The 17,639-nt window shown below is 63.2% G+C and overlaps 3 protein-coding genes across 8 annotated transcripts; 1 reads left to right on the top strand and 2 right to left on the bottom strand.

Annotated features, from left to right (window-relative positions):
- Window positions 1-2,130: 2,130 nt before the first annotated feature.
- On the bottom strand, window positions 2,131-8,466 carry LOC135403706 (G protein-coupled receptor kinase 5-like). 3 transcript variants are annotated; one of them, XM_064637962.1, is made up of 16 exons: window positions 8,321-8,466; window positions 6,001-6,096; window positions 5,758-5,870; window positions 5,383-5,460; window positions 5,165-5,265; window positions 5,003-5,095; window positions 4,864-4,927; window positions 4,646-4,786; window positions 4,385-4,575; window positions 4,273-4,310; window positions 4,022-4,111; window positions 3,724-3,932; window positions 3,507-3,644; window positions 3,280-3,417; window positions 3,063-3,194; window positions 2,131-2,962 (listed from the first exon to the last, which is right to left on the bottom strand). In XM_064637962.1, exons 1-16 carry the CDS (start codon window positions 8,394-8,396, stop codon window positions 2,849-2,851), a joined length of 1,812 nt encoding a protein of 603 aa, XP_064494032.1. In that variant the 5' UTR covers window positions 8,397-8,466; the 3' UTR covers window positions 2,131-2,848. The 3 variants fall into 3 exon arrangements, with proteins under 3 accessions (XP_064494032.1, XP_064494033.1, XP_064494034.1); XM_064637963.1 differs by having other exon boundaries at window positions 5,758-5,865; window positions 8,321-8,464; XM_064637964.1 differs by lacking the exons at window positions 5,758-5,870; window positions 6,001-6,096; window positions 8,321-8,466 and adding an exon at window positions 5,723-5,745.
- Window positions 8,467-9,074: 608 nt separating this feature from the next.
- Window positions 9,075-15,640, top strand: BAG4 (BAG cochaperone 4). Of its 3 annotated transcripts, none has more exons than XM_064637967.1 (4): window positions 9,075-9,290; window positions 12,911-13,150; window positions 13,405-13,647; window positions 14,309-15,640. In XM_064637967.1, exons 2-4 carry the CDS (start codon window positions 12,914-12,916, stop codon window positions 14,774-14,776), a joined length of 948 nt encoding a protein of 315 aa, XP_064494037.1. In that variant the 5' UTR covers window positions 9,075-9,290; window positions 12,911-12,913; the 3' UTR covers window positions 14,777-15,640. The 3 variants fall into 3 exon arrangements, with proteins under 3 accessions (XP_064494037.1, XP_064494036.1, XP_064494038.1); XM_064637966.1 differs by having other exon boundaries at window positions 9,075-9,353; XM_064637968.1 differs by lacking the exon at window positions 9,075-9,290 and adding an exon at window positions 11,676-11,758.
- LSM1 (LSM1 homolog, mRNA degradation associated) lies at window positions 9,593-11,576 on the bottom strand. 2 transcript variants are annotated; one of them, XM_064637973.1, is made up of 5 exons: window positions 11,447-11,576; window positions 11,206-11,274; window positions 10,875-10,986; window positions 10,505-10,620; window positions 9,593-10,034 (listed from the first exon to the last, which is right to left on the bottom strand). In XM_064637973.1, coding segments are annotated over exons 1-5 (345 nt in total). In that variant the 5' UTR covers window positions 11,493-11,576; the 3' UTR covers window positions 9,593-10,032. The 2 variants fall into 2 exon arrangements, with proteins under 2 accessions (XP_064494043.1, XP_064494042.1); XM_064637972.1 differs by lacking the exon at window positions 10,875-10,986 and having other exon boundaries at window positions 11,447-11,575.
- Window positions 15,641-17,639: the final 1,999 nt, after the last annotated feature.

The following is a 17,639-nucleotide window of genomic DNA, read 5'->3' as shown; positions in this document are numbered from 1 at the left end:
CGTCCACGGCACAGCCACGGGGGCACAGCACCCCTGAGGGACAGCAGAGAGGCAGAGCCCCCCTGCCCAGCTCCTGCCGTGCCAGGGACAGACCCTGCGGCACACGGGCCATCAGCTGCGGGTAAGGACAGGTGATAATCAATTCTGACAGGTGTCGGTGGGCAAACACAGAACCACAGAATCAGTAAGGCTGGAAAAGACCTACAAGGCCATCGAGGATGATTATCGTGGATGGATAACAATGGATAATAACAGCAATGGACAACACCGTCTGGGGACAGAGCCATCCTGGAATAACCCAGCCAGGCTCAGCCCAACCTCAGCAAACGCTGCACACAAGAACCAGGACAGCCCATACAGAGCTGAATATTAAACACGTTGAGCTGTTGAGCCTGGGCTGGGAGAAAGGGGCAGCCTCGTGCAGCCCCCCTACCCCCGAGCCTGGTTATCTGTCCCAGGGCAGGGAGTGGTGGGCAACGGCAGAGCAGCGATAACGCTCAAGGCTGAAATGACATTTCTGGGATGAGTTATGGCCCGGAGACCAGCGGTCCCAGGAACCCGTGAATCACAGCTGCTTCCTTTGACGTCAACCCCTGCACCCTCCTGCGGGGAGCCTGACCTTCCTCCCCGCTGTTGCAACAACTTGGCCCAGGGGGAGGTCACCCCATTGCTGCACCAGCCCCGGGGAGCCCCTCGCCTCCCCCTGCTTGTCCCCAGCCCCCCCGAGATGATTCGGGTCCCACCTGCCATCCAGAACGTTCCTGCTGCTCCTCAGGATGCTCCTCTCCATCGCCAGGGCTGCCATCCTCTGCAATGTGCAGAAAGCACCCCACGTTCACGTCAGCGATGCGTGACTGGACGAAGGTGCTGGAGGGACCAGGAGGAAGCCGGAGGCTGCACCGTCCCCTTCCCAAATGTTTGCTGGGAAATCCTCGCTGCAGCCATGATCCCACAGCTGTGACTCCCAGGTTGTGCCACAGCTCTCCCTGCTCCGGGCTTCACCCACCTGCTCCCACCTGCCTGCACATGGAGTGAGGGAAATTCCAGAGGGTTTGAAATCCCTGAGCTGCTCCCGGGAGCTCCTTGCCCAGAGCTCTGGCCAAAGGCACACGGAGCACCCACGGGTCTGGGTGCTAAGGGAGACCAGAGACCCCCACATACTGTGCATTACCCACAGCCCCCCTGCCCTGACAGTGAGGGGGACCAGAGACCCCCCAGCTGTGAACCACCCAGGACTGTTGTTATCCCAGACGGAGCAGTGGCTCCCGGCACGAGGCCTTGGCACAAGGACACGCAGTTGTTTGTGAGAAGAACCAAAACAGCCCCGGCAGAGCCACCCCTCTGGCTCTGGGCTGGGGGGGCTGGAGGGGCACGAGCTCCCCTGTGCCCCTGGGGAGGGGACATGAGGACAAGTCACACTGTGCCACAGCACACGAGGGAAACGCTCCAGGTGACCCATCCCCAGGGTGCCACAAGGGGACTCCAAAAAGGATTCCAGAACCCTCAGGGGGCTCTGGTGATCTGGGACACACCCAGGACCCTCACCAGCTCCTGATGTGGCTTCAGCATCTCCTCTGGATGTCCCTTGAGGTCCCCCTGCTGATGCATGCATCGAGCCTGCGAGGGAAAGGAACAGCAGCAGGGGGGTACCGAGGGTAGCCAGGAGGAGCAGCAGCAAAGCCACAGGCACCAGGGATGGGATTGGGGTCCCAGCACCTACCTCGGGCGCCTCTCCATCAGAACACAGCTGGCCTGGCCGGCTGAGCCCACTGAGCTCCAGCAGCAGGGCAGGACAAGGCTCTGGCCACAGCTCGGACCTGCCTGGACCCAGCTGGCCCCTCGGCTGAGCCCTGCTCTTCTGGGGACGGGGCTGGGGGCACGGGCAGCACGTGGCCATATCCCGTGTGCCAGCAAGGGGATGCCCGGGAAACCAGCACAGCCCCGCCCCGGGATGGGCACCCAGCACCCCCACCCACATCCCGCAGGGCAAGGAGGGGGGAGAACATGCTGGGGGAGGTAAAACACCCGAGAAAGCCCCCACAGCCCCCCCGAAACGCCCCTCAAGTCCCCCCACAAAGTCACCACGCAGCTCCGTTTGCAGCTTTTCGCTTAAAAAATGTACAACAGGGCTCGAGGTACAAATATTCACAAATGTACAAAATATACAAAACTGGATCAACGCCGACCAAAGGTGCTGGAGATTCACCAGGGCCCAAAGGGATGGGGGGCCCAGGAACCCCGAGGCTGCCTGGAGCTGCCTTGTGAGGATGGGGGGAGCCCCTCACCCCCTCCTTGCCCAGCCACCTTCGAGAAAATTCCCCTCTCCCAGCCCGCTTCCCACCGCAGTGGCCGGAGCAGGGGAGGCCGTGCTTCTCTGGGGGGAGGCTCTGTCGGGGTGACCCCGTCCCTCCTGCTGCAGCACAGCCGGGGGGGCCAGGGTGTCCCCCCACTCCAAGGCTGCCCGTGTTGCTATTTGGAGAGTGCAGATAAACCACAGCCCCCCCCAATGCCCGCAGAGGTCACGCTCTGACCCGGTGATAAGATAATGGGCTCAAAAGCAGCAGAAACAGGTCTGTGCCCTGGCCCCCTCCCCTGGCAGTGGGGAGGGGAGCTGGTGGGAGGTGGTCCTGCAGTGGAAGCCTCCAGGAACAGGTTGGAGGGATGGGGAGCTGGCAGGGTTGGGGTCAAGGCAGCTTCCACCCCTCTGCCCCCATCGCCCCCTGCCCACCCACATCAGCCCGTGCCAGCATCCCCCTCCCCTCCGTGAGCATCCCCGGAGCCCCCGGCCCCAGAGCTGCTCCAGGATAACCCTGAGAGGGCACACGGGGGCTGGGGGCCCCCCGAGGGGTCAAGACAGTGCTGGTGCTGGTGCCTGGCAGGAGGATTTGGCCGCAGGAGGGTGTGAGTTCACAGCAGCTGGGCTGGGGGGGTGGACAGAGGTGCCAATGGTGTAGTCAGCTGGCTGCAAGGAACAGTCAGACGGATGATGGGCAGTGAGCCAGGGTGGTCTCGGGGAGACCCCAGGGCACCCCAGCCCCCCGAAACACGCCCCTGTCCCTTACGTGTCGCCGGAAGAGCCGCTGCAAGAGGCTGCGCTTGGGGGGCTCGGGCAGCCGCTGCCAGTCCAGGTCGGGGGAGCGGGTCCCGCTGGGGCCAAACACGTTGAGGTCCTTGAAACACTCGGTCTCGATCATCTGGGGGGGTCAGGTCACCGCAGGGTTGGGCACCGGCAGCACCACAGCTGGGTGGGACTCCTCTGGTGCACCACGCCCCCAGTACCTCGTTCTGCCAGGGGATGGAGACGCTGCCCGTGGCGAATTTGGCGTAGAAATCACTGTCGGTTTGGTCCAAGTTGACGCCCTTCACCGTGGAGAACTGCTCGATGTCCAGCACGTCCTTGCAATAAACTGCCCGCGGCTGCAGGGCCCGGGGGCTGTCAGGAGGGCAGTGGGGGGAGTGAGGCTGTCCCCCCACACCGTGGGTGCCCACCCCTGCCCGGCCCTTACGTCCGGCACGAAGGGGGGGGTCATGATTCCGGCCTCCAGCCGCTTGAAGTTGATGGTCCTGAAGAAGGGATGTCGCTTCACCTCGGCCGCCCCGCTGGCCCCGCAGCCCAGCCGCACCCCGGGGTCCTTGGCCAGGAGCTGGGGAGGGGAACGGGGGTGTCACAGCAGGGATGGACCTGGTCCGGCCCCCGCGGGGACTCCTGGGTCCCCAGCTCACCAACTTGCAGATGGCCTGAGCGTCCTCGCTGAACTTGTCCGAGTAGAGCTCCTGCTCCTCCTGCACCCGCTTCTCCACCTCCTCCCGCTTCACCCGCTCCTTGCGGGCGCGGAAGGGCGACTGCCCCTCGATCATCTCGTACACCAGGCAACCCAGGCCCCACCAGTCGGGGCTGAAGGTGTATCGCTCATTGCTGATCACCTCCGGGGCTGTGGGGCACAGCCCCAGCTGTCAGCACCCGGGCACGGTGCCACACAAGGACCCTGGTCCAGCCCACCAGTGCAGCCCTCACGCTCACCCATGTAGCCGACGGTGCCCACGCGGCCGCGGATGGTCTCACCCTCGGGGATCTTGACAGCCAGCCCCAGGTCAGAGATCCTGATGTGGCCTGGGGCAGGGAGGGGGCTGAGGGCATTATCCCAGGGAAGGGTCACCTCACATCCCAGCACATCCCCCCAAGGGCACAGCCAGGCACCCCCTGGATCACACAGAGACCCATCCCCGTGCCATGAGCATGGGCAGGGTCACACCCAGCAGCTCCCTCCTCACCATCGTCATCCAGCAGGATATTCTCCGGCTTCAGGTCCCTGTGGGGACAGAGGGGTGGCTCAGCCCCGTGCAGAGGGGTGGCTCAGCACCCGCTGCCCCATGCCCAGCTCACCTGTAGACGATGCCCTCCTGGTGCAGGTGCTGGAGCCCACAGCAGATCTCTGCTGCATAGAAGGCCACGCGCTTGTCCTCAAAGCCGGGGTTCCCCATGTTGTAGATGTGGAACTTGAGGTCTCCCCCGTTCATGATGGTCAGCACCAGGCACAGAGCATCCTTCGTCTCGTAGGCATAGGCCAGGCTCACCTGTGTGCCCACCTTGGCCATCAGCACCAGCCCCGGCCCCCCCAGCCCCCCGGGAGGGTCCCACACGCACCACGAACCGGCTGTTGACTTTCTCCAGGATCTGCTTCTTGTTCAGGGCCATCACCTCCCCTTTCCGCTTCTTGATCCGTTTCTTCTCCAGTTTCTTGCAGGCGTACATCTTGCCCGTGGCCCGCACCTGGCAGGCACACACCTGGGGGGCCAGGGCCGGCAGTGGGGTGAGCCCCCAGCCCATCCACCCCCCCAGCCCTCCCTCCTCCGTGGCCGTACCTCTCCGAACCCGCCCTTGCCCAGGATCCGGTACTGCCGGAAGGTGTCCTTGGTGATAGCCTGCCTGGAACGCACAGCCCCGGCCGGACACGTCAGCCCCGCGCCCTCCGGGGCCCCCAACACCCCTCAGAGCCCTCACCTCTCCAGGTACTTCCACTGCAGGAACCGGTCGAAGTACATGCTGGCCCGGTAGTCGGCGAAGGGGTCCCCGCTCAGGAACTGGTGCAGGGGGCTGTGGGGAGAGGGGGCTGTTGGTGCCACCACAGCCCCCCCGTCCCCCAGCCCTGGGTAGGGTGCTCACCGCAGGCAGCTGCTGAACAGGTCCTTGCAGGGGCTCTTCTGCAGGTCCTGCAGGTACTCACTGGCGTGGGGGTGGCCCACCTCGGGCAGGGAGTCCGGGGACTGCCAAGGGGAGCAGAGGGATCACACCCTCCTGGGTATATCACTCCTGCACCCCACCCGTGATCCCATCTCATCTTGGTCACTTCCTGGAGGAGGAAAAGCCCCCCCAGGACTCACCTCCTGCCTGAGGAACCGCTGGATGATCTCTTCACCCATCTCCTTCCGCTTCTCATCTGGGGAGAGTTCATACTCCTCCTGGGACGCCCGAGGAGAAGAGGGTGCTGCAGACGGGGCACCAGGCACAGCTCTGCCCTGTGACTCCACCGAGCCTCCCCACCTCCCAGAATGAGGCAGGTCTGCCCCGGCCACGGGGTGAGGGATTCCCCCCTGCTCCTGCCCTATGGGCACCACTCACAGCAGGCACAACTGGGACCGCTCCTCAGCCACAGCCCTGGGGTCACACTGGACCTGCCACAGGGCTCAGCCCAACCCCAACAGCCCCCTCCCGGGAAAACACCTCAGTGCATCCCGAGCATCCCGAGGGTCCCTCACCACGGCGTCCAGGAAGCGGATGCAGCGCAGGAGCTCCGGCCGTGTCTCACAGAACTGCCGGAAGAGCAGGCGGCCGATGGGCTGCCGCTGGCACAGGCTGCCATAGTCCTGCTCTGCAGGGGAAGGCAGGAGCTGCCACGGGAGCTGCCCAGCACACGCCGCAGCCCCGGCTGTGCCAGGACCTGCGAGCTGGTTCTGCCGGCTCCCAGTGCCCTCCCGGCTCCCGGTGCCCCCCCGGCTCACCCAGGCCCTGCCGCAGCTCATCGCACTGGCTGATGTGTGGGAACCGCAGGATCTCCCTCCACTTCTTGCTCCGGCCTTTCCTCTTGCTGCCGCCTCCTGCAGCCGGGAACGAAGGGCCAAGGTCATGCTGGCACGATGGGCATCACTGCTCTGGGCCACCAGCGATAAGGGAAATGGGGTGGCAGAGCCCCTGCCCAGTCCTGCAGAGTCACCTGGTTTGGGGGTTCCCTGATCCCACCGCTCCTGGCCCCCAAAACCCATCGCTCACACACCACACGCTGCCAGCACTGCTCTGGGCTTTGGGCACTGCTAAAGCCACGTGGGAAAACAGACCCCCAGCCCCAGAGTGGGCTCTGACCCTTCAGGGACCCTGATTGTGAACAGCCAAGGGGATCCCCACCCAATCCTGACTCCCAGGGCAGGGAGGGGATCCCCCTCAGCATCATCTGGCACCAGGGGAGGTCGAGCCTGGCATGTGCAGGATTCCTCCTGCACAGTGTCGCTCCCTCCTGTAAACATTTGGCTTCCCTATTCCCCCATCCTCAGCAATGGGAACTCTGCAGGGACACCGAGGGGGCAGAGGGGTGGTCCCCCACCAGCCACCACTCCCTCCTGGGCAGACACTTGGTGCGTGAAGTCATCCCTGCAGGGACCTGACATCAGCACCACCCACCGCCAGCCCCGGTGACGCCGAGGCGAGCCCGCGGTGCTGGGCTCCAGCGGGGCCGGCACTCCGGCCGGGCAGAGCTTCCTGCCGTCATCGCTGCTTCCTCCAGCAGGAATCGCCCCGCGCCAGCCAGCGGAGCGGCCTCGGGAGCGAGAGGGCCCTGGGCCCCCTGCTCACCCTGACACGGGGGCACAGGGGCCTGAGGAAGAGGAGCAGCCGCTCCCCTCGGCCTGCGGTGCCCAGGCTGGAGCCCCCTGGGCTCCTGGCAAAGGGATGATGCCCAGGCAAGGACCTTCCACCTGCCCCAGGAACCATCCTGGCATGGTGGGCCAGGCCGACCCGACCTCGCAGGGATGCTCATCGGGATGCTCCTGGGATGGACCTCACCGAGCCCCCTGTGCCTTCCAGCACCTTCCATGACGGCCTGTCACTCCAAGCATGGGGATCCCCAGCCATGGCTGTGGGGTCTCAGCTTTTCACTGAGGAGGCTCCAGTCCTCCCCACTGCTCCAATCTCCACCCAGCCGGGACCCAGCCCTTGTCCCAGCCCTGGTCTCACTCCACGTCCCCGCTTCCATCACCTCTCACACCATCACACACTGACATTAACCCATGTGGTGCCCACGGCAGCAGAGCCACCCTCGCTCAAAATTCTTCTTCTCCAGCACCAGCTCCGTTGAGACTCTGGCTCATGCAGGAGCCGTCAAGCATCCCACTGGACAGGAGCAGCCCCGAGCAGGAGCATCGCTGGGATCGCCCACGGCTGCTTCAAGCTGCCGACACCAAATCTCTCCCTCCCTGGCGAGAACAGCGGCACCACTCCAGCCCCGGCACATGGGCTGTCCCCGCAGCACCCCCGGCACTGCCGGGAGCGACAGGATGGGGGTAAGGAGACCTTTGGGATACAGGGATGTGCAGGACCAAACCCTGACACGCCTGGCCCCCAATTCTCCCGCAGGGCAGCGCCGGCGGCTCCAGGGCCGTTCGCTTTTCGGTCAGGAAGGTTCAGTGACGAGGGCGCCGGCTTCCCAAAGGAAACCAAAAGCAAACAAAGGCTCCCTGGGAGCCCGTGCCAAGTCCCGCTCCGGAGGGGCGCGACGCCCGCAGCTCCTCGCCCCGGCGGCCACAGGGCTCGCACCAGGACGGCACCGCCGGCACCTCCCGGCGAGGCCGAGTTCGTCCTGGCAGTGCCCCTTTGGCTCCGGCCTGCACCGAACCGTCCCGGCACCGGCAAAGTTCGGCTGGAGCGAGTCCCGTCCGTGCCAGGCTCGTCCCACCGGCACGGACACACGGACAGAGCGGCTCCCGGCCACCCCTGCACACGCACCCCTCGGGGAACGGCACTAAATCGCTTTTTACGCTCCCTGCTCCCGTCCCCGGGTCTGCGGGCGGGTATGACGGACGGACAGACACGTCCCAGCGCACCGGGCACAGCTCCGGGGCAGCCGGTCCCTCCGGGGGCTCGGCGATGCCACCCGGGACGAGCCCACCCGGCACCCGCCGTCCCGACCGAGGGGTCCCGGGGTGCCCGCGGAGGGGTTCGGGGGGGTGCCGCGGGCTGGGGGTGCCTGTTGGGAGGGGGTCGCGGGGAGGACACCGGGGTGCAGCCTGGGAACGGGGAGCGGGACGGGGAGCAGGGACCAGGTGCCGGTACCTTCCCGTGCCTTGAGCAGGACGGTGTTGGCCACGATGTTCTCCAGCTCCATGGCGCGGGGGTCCCCGCACACCATGCCCGGCGCGGTCCGGGCGCCTCCCGCCGCCACCGGCCGCCTCCGGGGCTGCGTCACCGCCGTGACGCCACGGGCCGCCCCCGGCGTCACGGGATTATGTAAAGGGACAGCGGGAGCGACCCCGCGCCTCGGGGGTCCCCCCGACACCCCAGTCGGGGGTCCGACCGCACCAGCCCCTCGCACCGCCCACCTCGGGCTGAAGGCACCGAACCCGAGACTACCGGCACCAGCGCAGCCTTTCTCCTCCTCCTCTTCTTCCCACCCTCCAGCAGCGAGACCCCAGGGCTCTGGGGAGTCCCGACCTATCCAGGTCCCAAAAAACCATCCCCTCCCACCGGGGATTTTCCAGCCGCAGGAGCCACCTCCAGCTCAATAAAAGCTTTTTTTTTTTTTCAGCATTTCCTTGTTTACACCTTTGCCACCCCCAAACCCACAACACCCACTCGAGCCCACCCAACGGGTGGGGACGCATTTCCCCCCAAAGCAAGTGGGCCCCGGGCCAGTGAGGGGGAAGCAGTGCTGGCCACGTTGGCTGTTGGCTCTCCAGGACAGCTCTGCTCAGCCCCAGCAAGAGGAGCTGGGCTTGTCCTGCACAGAAACCAGCCACTTTGGAAGACAAAACCCCTGCCGTCCCCCCAGCACAGATTCTTCCCCCCAGAGAACTTCCCCACTGCCCAGGAAAGTGGTCTGAGCTTCCACAGGGATTGTCCCTGCCGAGGTTTGCCCTTCCCTGCCCACACACAGGAGGCTCCCGGAGCCTGGCAGCTGCCCAAAGCCAACCCCAATCCAACGTCACAGCCAAGGACTCTCCTACCTCTGGCAGCACCGGGACACGCTCGGGGCAAAGGACGTTCCAACCTGAGGCAGCTGCGCCGGCTCCACCAGAGCACTGAGGTGAGGAGGGGCTGGAGGCAGAGGGGCTGTGCTGCCCCTCGTGTGGCAGCTCTTCATCAGCAGGTGGGCTCAGCTGCAGGGGAGCAGCACAGCCTGGCTGGGGGGTGCTGGTAATCTTTGTTGGGGTACAGGGGGTGCCCAGGTTCTTTTCCCCATCCCAGAGGGAAGGATCTTGCTTTTCCTTGGAGCAAGCCTGCTCCCCCTGCACAGCACCCAGCAGGGACACGAGCTGGCACAAGGGGTGCTCGTCTTGAGAGAGGGGGGACCAGAACACCAGGACCAGAACACTGGAAAACCAGTGATGCCAGGATCAAGGATTTATTTACACTTCAAGGAAAACTCTCGCCCAGAGTCACATGAGGAGGAAAAAGCAAACAAACCCAAAGAGCAGCGATTTGCCTCCCAAACACAAACGCTCGCTCCCAGCCGTTGTGCCAGACCTCATCTCCTTCTCTGCAAGGAGACTAAAGGCATGATTTGTGTACAGAAAATACAATCTGAAAATAAAGGCCGCCTTTCCAAGGAGCTCTGTCCCTGCACAGGCGGATCAGGAGCCCCCAAGGGGCAGCAGCTCTAGTACTCGTCCAGCGTGTCCGCCCGCGGCACCGACAGGCCCCGCTCCTTCAGCGCCTGCACCTTCAGCTTCTCCGACTCCTGCTTGGCCTGCAGCTCCACCCGCTGCTCCTCCAGGATCTCTTCAATGGACACCTGCTGCAGAGGTGTGTCGCTCTCCTTCTCCAGGTCCTGCGGGAGAAATGACCTGTTGAGCTCCGCACAGCACCCCGGACCGCAGGACACCTGTGCCCACACACCTTCCACAGGTGCCATCAAAGGGTGGAGGTGACGGCAAACAGAGGTGCTGGAGGCATCCCGAGGAGTGGGAACATGGGCAGGGACCCCCGGGCCAGCGGGGAGGTGACAGGCAGCCACTAATGACACCCTCCAGCAATGCCACACAGAAGCTGGAGCTTCCCTGCAGCTCCCCCACATTGCTCTTCATCCCTCACATCATCCCTGATGGGCTTCAGCTACAGGAGACACCTCTGCCCTCTGCACCCTGGGAGCATTTCTGTGATGGTTCAGCCTGAACTGGCCCTGGGAGGGGGCTTAAATTCCAGCCCCCCAGTAGGACGGTGACTGTATTTCTCAGCAGACAGACAGACCACAAATGCCCCCAGCTCAGTCCCAGGCTGCTGCACGAGCTGTTCACTTACAATTTCCCCCAGCAGAACCACGTTCTCGCCCCTCACGACAAAGATGCCCCGAGGGATGTCCCCATACTTCTTGCCCACGTGGATGCGCTCCACAGTCTGGTGCAACACCAAGTTTGCTACAGCGACGAGAGAGACAGAAAACCATCCACATTTCGCTGTGATTTCCAGCTGCACCGAGTGTCCCGTCCCACCAGGCAGAGCCCCCCGGGCGGTGATGGTGCTCTCCCACCACTCGGTGGGTGCTCTGAGCCGCGCCCCCGAAGGCACCGACCGTCTCCCCAGCTCTCTCCACCTCGGCAGCTCCCCCCTCAGCTCCCACAGCCGTGCGGGCAGGGCGGGGAGAGAGCTCAGACCCCCGGGCTGAGCCCACCTGAGACCCTCGTGCCTTCGGCAGCGGAGAAGACGGCGGGCGTTGTTGGTGCTGCAGGTTCTTGGCAAGGAGCGAGCGATGGGCCGGAGCGCGAACATCACCCGGGCTATTTCTGCCCAAACAGCGATGCCAGAGCATCAGCGCGGGACACAATCACGGGGGGGAGCTCCCGGTTCTGGGAGAAGCACCAAGCGACACACAGCGTGTTTGACCCGCAGCACGAACACGCTCTAAAAACGCACCGCGGACCCCTCTTACTCCTCCTCCTCCCTGCCCGGGACCGGCCCCAGGGGGTGCCCGCAGCCCCCCGCAGCCCCCGGCCCGGCCGTACCGAACTGGTCGATGCTGCGCAGGTACCCGATGAGCGTCCGCCCGTCCCGCAGCAGCACCAGGTGCTTCTCTGCGGGGGAAACGAGAGCGGGGCGTCGGTCCCGGCCCCGAGACAGCGCGGGGGGACCGGAGCCCACGGGGGGACCGGAGCCCACGGGGGGACCGGAGCCCACGGGGGGCGTCTCCCCGCGGGGAGAGGGGTCGGGGCAGCCCGCGGGGGGCAGGACCGCGGGCGCACTCACTGTCGATGTCCTGGATCAGACTGGCCGTGCCGGGCATGTAGTTCATGGTGGTGCCGCCGCCGCAGCGGAAGCGCCGCCATGCGCCGGTGCCGCCGCCACCGCCCCGGAACCGGGCGGGGCCCTGCGGGGCGCGGCCCCTTTTAAGCCGTGCGCGCGGGGCGGGCGCCGATTGGGCGGCGGCGGCGGGGCGCGGGCGCCGATTGGGCGCGGGGCGCGCGCGGGGCGCGGCCATTGGCGGCGGCCATGGAGCGCCGCGGGCGCGCGGCCGCGCCGGGCCCGCCCGGGTCCCCCCGCCCGCCGGAGGCCGCGCAGGTAACGGGGACGGGGCGGGCAGGGCACGGCACAGCCCCGCGGGACGGGCGGCACCGACCCCGGCCCCGGCCCCTGCCCGGCGCCCCCGCGCCCCGCCGATTTGGGGTTCCCGGGGCTCCGTTCGCGGGTCTCCGCCCCCCGGGCGCGTAACGGGGCGCAGATGCCCCATCCCGGGCGCGGGGAAGCGCTGCCGGCGGACCCGACTCACGGGGAGGTTTCTGGGGCACGTGTTTTAGCGCAGCGGTCCCGGTGATGCCGCCATCCCGGGCCGGTTCGGCGAGCGGGAGAGCCCCGATCCCACGGCTGGGCATTCCCGGACCTGATCCCACGGCTGGGCATTCCCGGGTCCGAGCCCCTGGATGGGCATTCCCGGATCCCTTACTGGGATTATCGCAGCGAGAGCTTTTTTGGGGCCGCTGTGCAAATTCTGTGCGAAGGGAAAGGCTTTGCCCTCCCAGAGCGGGGTGAGCTCTCCAGACACGGCTGTGGTTTGGTTTATCCTGTGGGACGTGCAGGTCTGGTCCGACTCTTCCATAAATCCCGGCACGCAGGTTGTGCAGTCTCTGCTGCCTGAAGCAGCTCGGGGGCAAAACGCTGCTTTGCCCAAAGCTACAGGGAGTCATCCCTGAGCTCCTGAAATCCTGTGCTTAGTCGTCCTCTCTGTGGTCGAGTGGAAGCTCACGTTCCATAGACACATTACTGGGATGGATCCAGGTAAATCCCAACACATCCTGGGCGTGCAGACCTTCCATACACAGGTTCTCAGACCCACACGAGCTGTGGCTCGGGGAGCTGCGCTCCTGCTCCTCAGGCCTGGAGCTGCTACAGCTCCTCTGTTTGCATCGTGCTGTGTGAGAATGAGCAAGGAAACGGAGTTTCCTGGAGTGTTTTCCACCCTCTGGTCAGTGATGCAGTGCTGGGGTCGATGCTCCCAGGAGCTGCTCCCTGTGAGGGGCTGCACCCTGAGCTGACATGGTTAAGCTCAGTGTTGGATCTGGCACGGCCAGGTTAGACCAGGAGAACCTAAAACTGGGTGAGATCAGCCCGGGGCTGAAGGAACCCCCTGGTTAAACGCTGCAGGAAGGGCCAGTCCCTGTTCCCAGAGCCCCTCTGCCCATGTACATGCCCACTCACCTTTCCTCTGCTCTCCAGGCCATGGATTCTCCCTATGCCAACGGAGCCTACAGCCCCCCGTACCCGCACTACCCCAGCCTGCCCCAGGCACGGGGGTTCTACTGCTCGGGGCCCCCCCGGGCCCCCTACCCCCCGGAGCCCACGGGCCTGTACCGGCCTCCATCGCCCGCTCCCGCCTGGAGCTACATGTCCCCGGAGTGTCCCGCCGAGGGCTCCGTGCTCCGGAGGCAGCAGGTCCCTGGCTACTCCCCACCACAGGTAAGGGACAGTCTCCAGCCCTGGGGTCGCGTGTGCAGTTCGTGGGATGTTTTTTGGGGGCTGTGGTGGGGGATGTCCTGAACCTGAACCTCCCCTGGAACAGCTTGAGGCCGTTTCCTCTTGTCCTGTCTCTTGTTCCCTGGGAGCAGAGCCTGACCCCCCCCCAGCTCCACCCTTCAGCTCCCAGGGCTCTGTGGAGGGAGCAGTGCTGGGAGCGACCCTGGTGGTAACACCTGTTCCCCCTCTCCTTGCAGACCCCGGGAATGCCGATCCCGCAGTATCCATATGGAGACAGCAGTGCAGGGGTCACGGCACAGGGGCCTGTGCCACAGCCCAGAGCCCCAGAGGACACGTGGGGCCCCCCCTCAGTGTATGGGGTGCAGCCACGTTATGCCTGGCCCACGGCCCCAGGCCACGGGAACCTGTACGTGTCCGACTCACACCCGTCCTGGACCAACAGTGGGGCTCCTTCCCACCCTCCCGCCTGGGACTCACAGGTACAGGGACCTCTTTGCAGACAGGAGACCAAAATCCACAGTTGTGGTTCTGTAAACTACTGGAGATACCAGACATCATGGGGTGGGTCTGGAAATGGGTCAGACCTCGCCTGGCTTGTCCGAGAGCAGCAAAATCAGAAATTGTCCAGCAGGGAGCGTGGGACTGACCTGTGGGACAGGTGTTCAGCTACAGGTGCTTGTTTTGGGCACAGCCATCCCCTGCTGAGGAGGAGTTTAAGTAAAAATCAGAAGGAAAATGTCTGTTCATTCGGCTTGGTCTGGGTTCGATCAGGAGCCAAGTGACTCTCCAGAGGTTTGATCCCCAGGGAGCAGCAGCCCTGAGAGGGGGATTTGGGGATAGGGGCTGCTGTTCCTTGGGAACACCTCCAGAGTGTGTTGCCTGTGGAGAAGGATCTTCTGGTCTACCCAAACGGGACCGTGCTGAAATCTGTTCAGCATCTCTCCTGTCCCTGGGTAACAAGGGTTCAGGGGCTCACTCTGCTCCTGCAGACACGTGCCCCTTGCTGGGGTTCTGCTCCAGCAGTGCAGATCCCTGTGCCCAGTTTCCCCAGCCCTGCCCACACGTGGTGCAGGCTGAGAGTGGAGACCCCCTGGGTTTAAGGGAGATGCTCTTACGGGTGTTTTCTCCCTCCGACCGCAGGACTCTGCCTACGACAGACCCGAGCAGAGCCCGAGCCAGCACAGCTACTACTCCGAGGTGAACCAGCAGCCCTCGGGGCCGGCGGGGGAGCCCAGGGCAGCCCAGCCCCGGGTGCAGTACAGTGCCCAGCCCCAGCTGTACGACCTCGCCCCGCGCCGGCCCGCCAGCCGGGAGCCCAGAGCCAAACCTGCCGACCCCCCTCCTGCAAATCCCACAGCCATCCAGCCCGAGATCCAGAGGATCCTCCACGTCATGGGGCAGGCTGAGCAGCTGGAGGAAGAGGTGGATGAGTTTGTAGGGAAAAAGACAGATAAATCTTACCGGCTCCTGGAGGAGATGTTGACCAAGCTGCTGCTGGAGCTGGATTCCATCGAGACTGGGGGCCAGGACAGTGTCCGGCAGGCCAGGAAGGAGTCCGTCCACAGAATTCAGGCCATACTGGAAAAACTGGAAAGAAAGGGATTGTGAAAGCACATCAGCCACAACACACGGCCTGTTGTTGAGGTTCCAAAGAGTTTCAGTTCTCTTAAATCTCAGCTCTTTCTGCTACGCACTACTGACAATGGAAAATAGCAATAAGCCCTGAGTTAACAATCAAAACAAACCCACAAAAAAGCCACCCCAGAAGCCCAGCCCTGACAGACAACTTGGCAAAGGACAAATTGAGAGAGGTTTGAAGAAGCAAACGTCATTAATGAAGATGTTGAAGAGGACTGGGCTGAGGATGGAGCCCTGTGGGGCTGTGTACAGAATTCCCCAGACCAGGCCCAATCTCTGGGTGCCTCCTGCAGCCACAGACGGTCTTTAAACACTTGCCAGATGTGCTGCAACGTGCAGCCACCAACCAAGACTCAGGGCTTGTCCTCACTGCCTGTGTTTTCAGCTTCAGCTCCCTCACCATAAAGCCCGTGTGTCCTCGTGGGGGTTGTTTGGCTTTAGTGCACTCAAGGAGTGACACCGAAGTGCTGGAGGGGGGCACTGTGCTGGCACATCACGTCGGGCTGTTCCTCCTCTGAGGTGAGAAGCCAGTCTGGGGTGTCCCTGTGGACTTAGGAACACAGACTGGAAATCCCAGTTCTGCCACTGGAAAGGAGAGGTGCAAGCGGAGGAATGATGTCAGAACAGATGCAGGGGGTTTGGAATTGATTTCCAGGTCACTTGGGTAAAAATCTCGTTTAATGTCCCTCTCATCCTGTGAGTTTTGTGTCCCACTGCACAGCGGGGAGGGAACAGCTCAGCCTGTTTCAGCCTCCTGGTTACAACGTGCTCAGTGAGTCATTGCTGTGTGTGACACTTAATAAACCCTGACAAGTTTTAAATGTTATTTTGTAATTGAGACGTCTCAAAGTCTCTTTTTCTTTAAAGAGAAGTGGTGGGGAAGGTTGTGTAACTCAGACCGGGCTGTCTGGGCAGCCAGGTCAGGGGTGAGTGGAACATCTGAGAACACTGGGCTGGGGGTGTCAGTGTGTCCCATCACCTCCCAGGCAGTGCAGATGCTCCAGGAGCCTCCAGCTGTGGCTCCAGGAGCTGTGGCCAAGTTTTGGAAGGGGTTTTGGCACGCCTGAGGCCGGGAGTGCCCTGACCATGCATTCTGAGGGGCTGACAGCCAACCGATGTCCTGGAGGCACCCAGCAGATCCCACATTCCCAGACGGAGCTGCAGGCATGAGACTGACCTCTGCAGCTCATTGGATGTGTCTGTGATCACATCAGCCTGCACACCCAGCTGTGTCTGGGGTGAGCTGGGAGGGAGCTGGGACAGGGAAAGACTCAGCTGCTGTTTCATCTTGTCCTGTCAGGAGGGAGCAGCCAGGCTGAGCTATTCCATGCTTGCAGCCTGTTATCTGCCTGTGGCTGTGTTAATCACAGAATCATGGGATGGTTTGGGTTGGAAAGGACTTTAAATCTCATCTAGTTGCACCCCCTCTGCTATGGGCAGGGACACCTTCCACTAGAGCAGGATGTCTCTGAGCCCTGTCCAACCTGGCCTTGGACACTCCCAGGGATGGGGCAGCCACAGCTTCCCTGGGCAGCCTGTGCCAAGGCCTCACCACTCTGACAGGGAAAAAATTTTTCATAATATTCAATCTAAACCTGCTCTCTCTGAGTTTGAAACCATTCCCCCATGTCCTGGGCAGCCAGCAGCTGTCAGCCTAAAATCCCTGGAGCTGGCTGAAACCGTTTTCTGTGTTTGTTTCAGTAGCACAAATCCCATCAGGAACAACTCTGCATTGTTTATCACCTCCTGTCTGCTCCAATCCCCATTTCCCTCCTCTCTGTTGCCAGGGAGAGGAGGCAGGTAGATCCCAGCTGTGTGAGGAGGAGTGTGGAACAATCCTGGTGCCTCACACTCAGCACTGCAATGCAGGGAGCCAGGAGAGAGGGACATGCTGTGCAGGTGGCTGCTGTGTCCCCAGCACTCTGGGGACAGGACAAAGGTCCCTGTGCTGTGGTGACCTGCTAAGAACAGGGTGAGAAGAACTGCAGGTACGTGTGCAGCATCCAAACCAGGGAAAACCTGGGAGGAAGGTAGAAGCTGTTTTGGTGCTGAACCCATCCAGGTAACGTATTCCTGAACAATATTTCCTGTTCCTGCCTCCTTGGCAGAGGGTTATGTAAATCCCTAGTGAAAAGCACAGGAGGGAACGTTAAGTGAGCTGGAAGAGCAGGTTATCATTGCAGGGAATTTGAACAGCTCTGTGGGATGGCCTGGCTACGTGTGACCTTCGGGCGTCCCTGGGTGCGTTCTGTGTTACCCCACACCTCAGCTGAGCTGAGCAAAGGGATCAGGGCACACCTCCTGCACTCAGCCTGCACGAAACTCCAGCTGCTGTAACCACATCCGTCCCTGCTGCCTCCACCTCCTTCACACGGGACCAAAGTGGGTCATGGCTTGGGCAGATGATCCCAACAGAGTCAGTCTCTGCCCAGCAGCCCGGGCAGGAGCTGTGTCAGCACTGACTGGTGTGGGCCCTGCACGGACAAGGTTTGCAGCCGTTTGCTCTCCATCTGCAGAGATGGGAAATTTAGCACTCCTGGCCCTTCAGTTTTCCTCGCCAGTCTCTGCCGTGGTGGAAGTGAGCCCTGGGATGGGAGTTCCTGGCAACTGGTTTATCTTGCAGCACCCACCCACATCTCAAAACCCAAATTAGAAAGTCTGTCTCTGTTTATCATAGGGCCCATCTCTACAGAAACCAAACTTACTCTGGGGTTGCCCCCGTTGCTTCTCCAGCAGCGCCTGCCCTCGGCAGAGGGTTTCTCAATCGCCACCGAGGCCAAAGGGTCACAGAGGGACTGAAAAACAAACATTAAATCAGCGCCTCGTGGTTTCT

This window comes from Pseudopipra pipra, chromosome 28, assembly GCF_036250125.1.
Source record: "Pseudopipra pipra isolate bDixPip1 chromosome 28, bDixPip1.hap1, whole genome shotgun sequence".
NCBI classification, from domain to species: domain Eukaryota; kingdom Metazoa; phylum Chordata; class Aves; order Passeriformes; family Pipridae; genus Pseudopipra; species Pseudopipra pipra.
The sequence above is the reverse complement of the archived record's forward strand: the minus strand, read 5'-3'. Positions and strand labels throughout refer to the sequence as shown.

Coding starts and splice junctions, on each gene's coding strand:
- LOC135403706 (XM_064637962.1), bottom strand. CDS start 8,396: ATGGTGTGCGGGGACCCCCGCGCCATGGAGCTGGAGAACATCGTGGCC. Junction 4,576..4,645: donor AAGTCAACAGCCGGTTCGTG/GTGCGTGTGGGA, acceptor GTGGGCACACAG/GTGAGCCTGGCCTATGCCTA. Junction 3,933..4,021: donor GGGCACCGTCGGCTACATGG/GTGAGCGTGAGG, acceptor TGTGCCCCACAG/CCCCGGAGGTGATCAGCAAT.
- LSM1 (XM_064637972.1), bottom strand. CDS start 11,492: ATGAACTACATGCCCGGCACGGCCAGTCTGATCCAGGACATCGACA. Junction 10,621..11,205: donor GCGCAGCATCGACCAGTTCG/GTACGGCCGGGC, acceptor TCGTCGCTGTAG/CAAACTTGGTGTTGCACCAG. Junction 10,035..10,504: donor TGGTTCTGCTGGGGGAAATT/GTAAGTGAACAG, acceptor TTTCTCCCGCAG/GACCTGGAGAAGGAGAGCGA.
- BAG4 (XM_064637968.1), top strand. CDS start 11,690: ATGGAGCGCCGCGGGCGCGCGGCCGCGCCGGGCCCGCCCGGGTCCCCC. Junction 13,151..13,404: donor CTGGCTACTCCCCACCACAG/GTAAGGGACAGT, acceptor CTCTCCTTGCAG/ACCCCGGGAATGCCGATCCC. Junction 13,648..14,308: donor CTCCCGCCTGGGACTCACAG/GTACAGGGACCT, acceptor CTCCGACCGCAG/GACTCTGCCTACGACAGACC.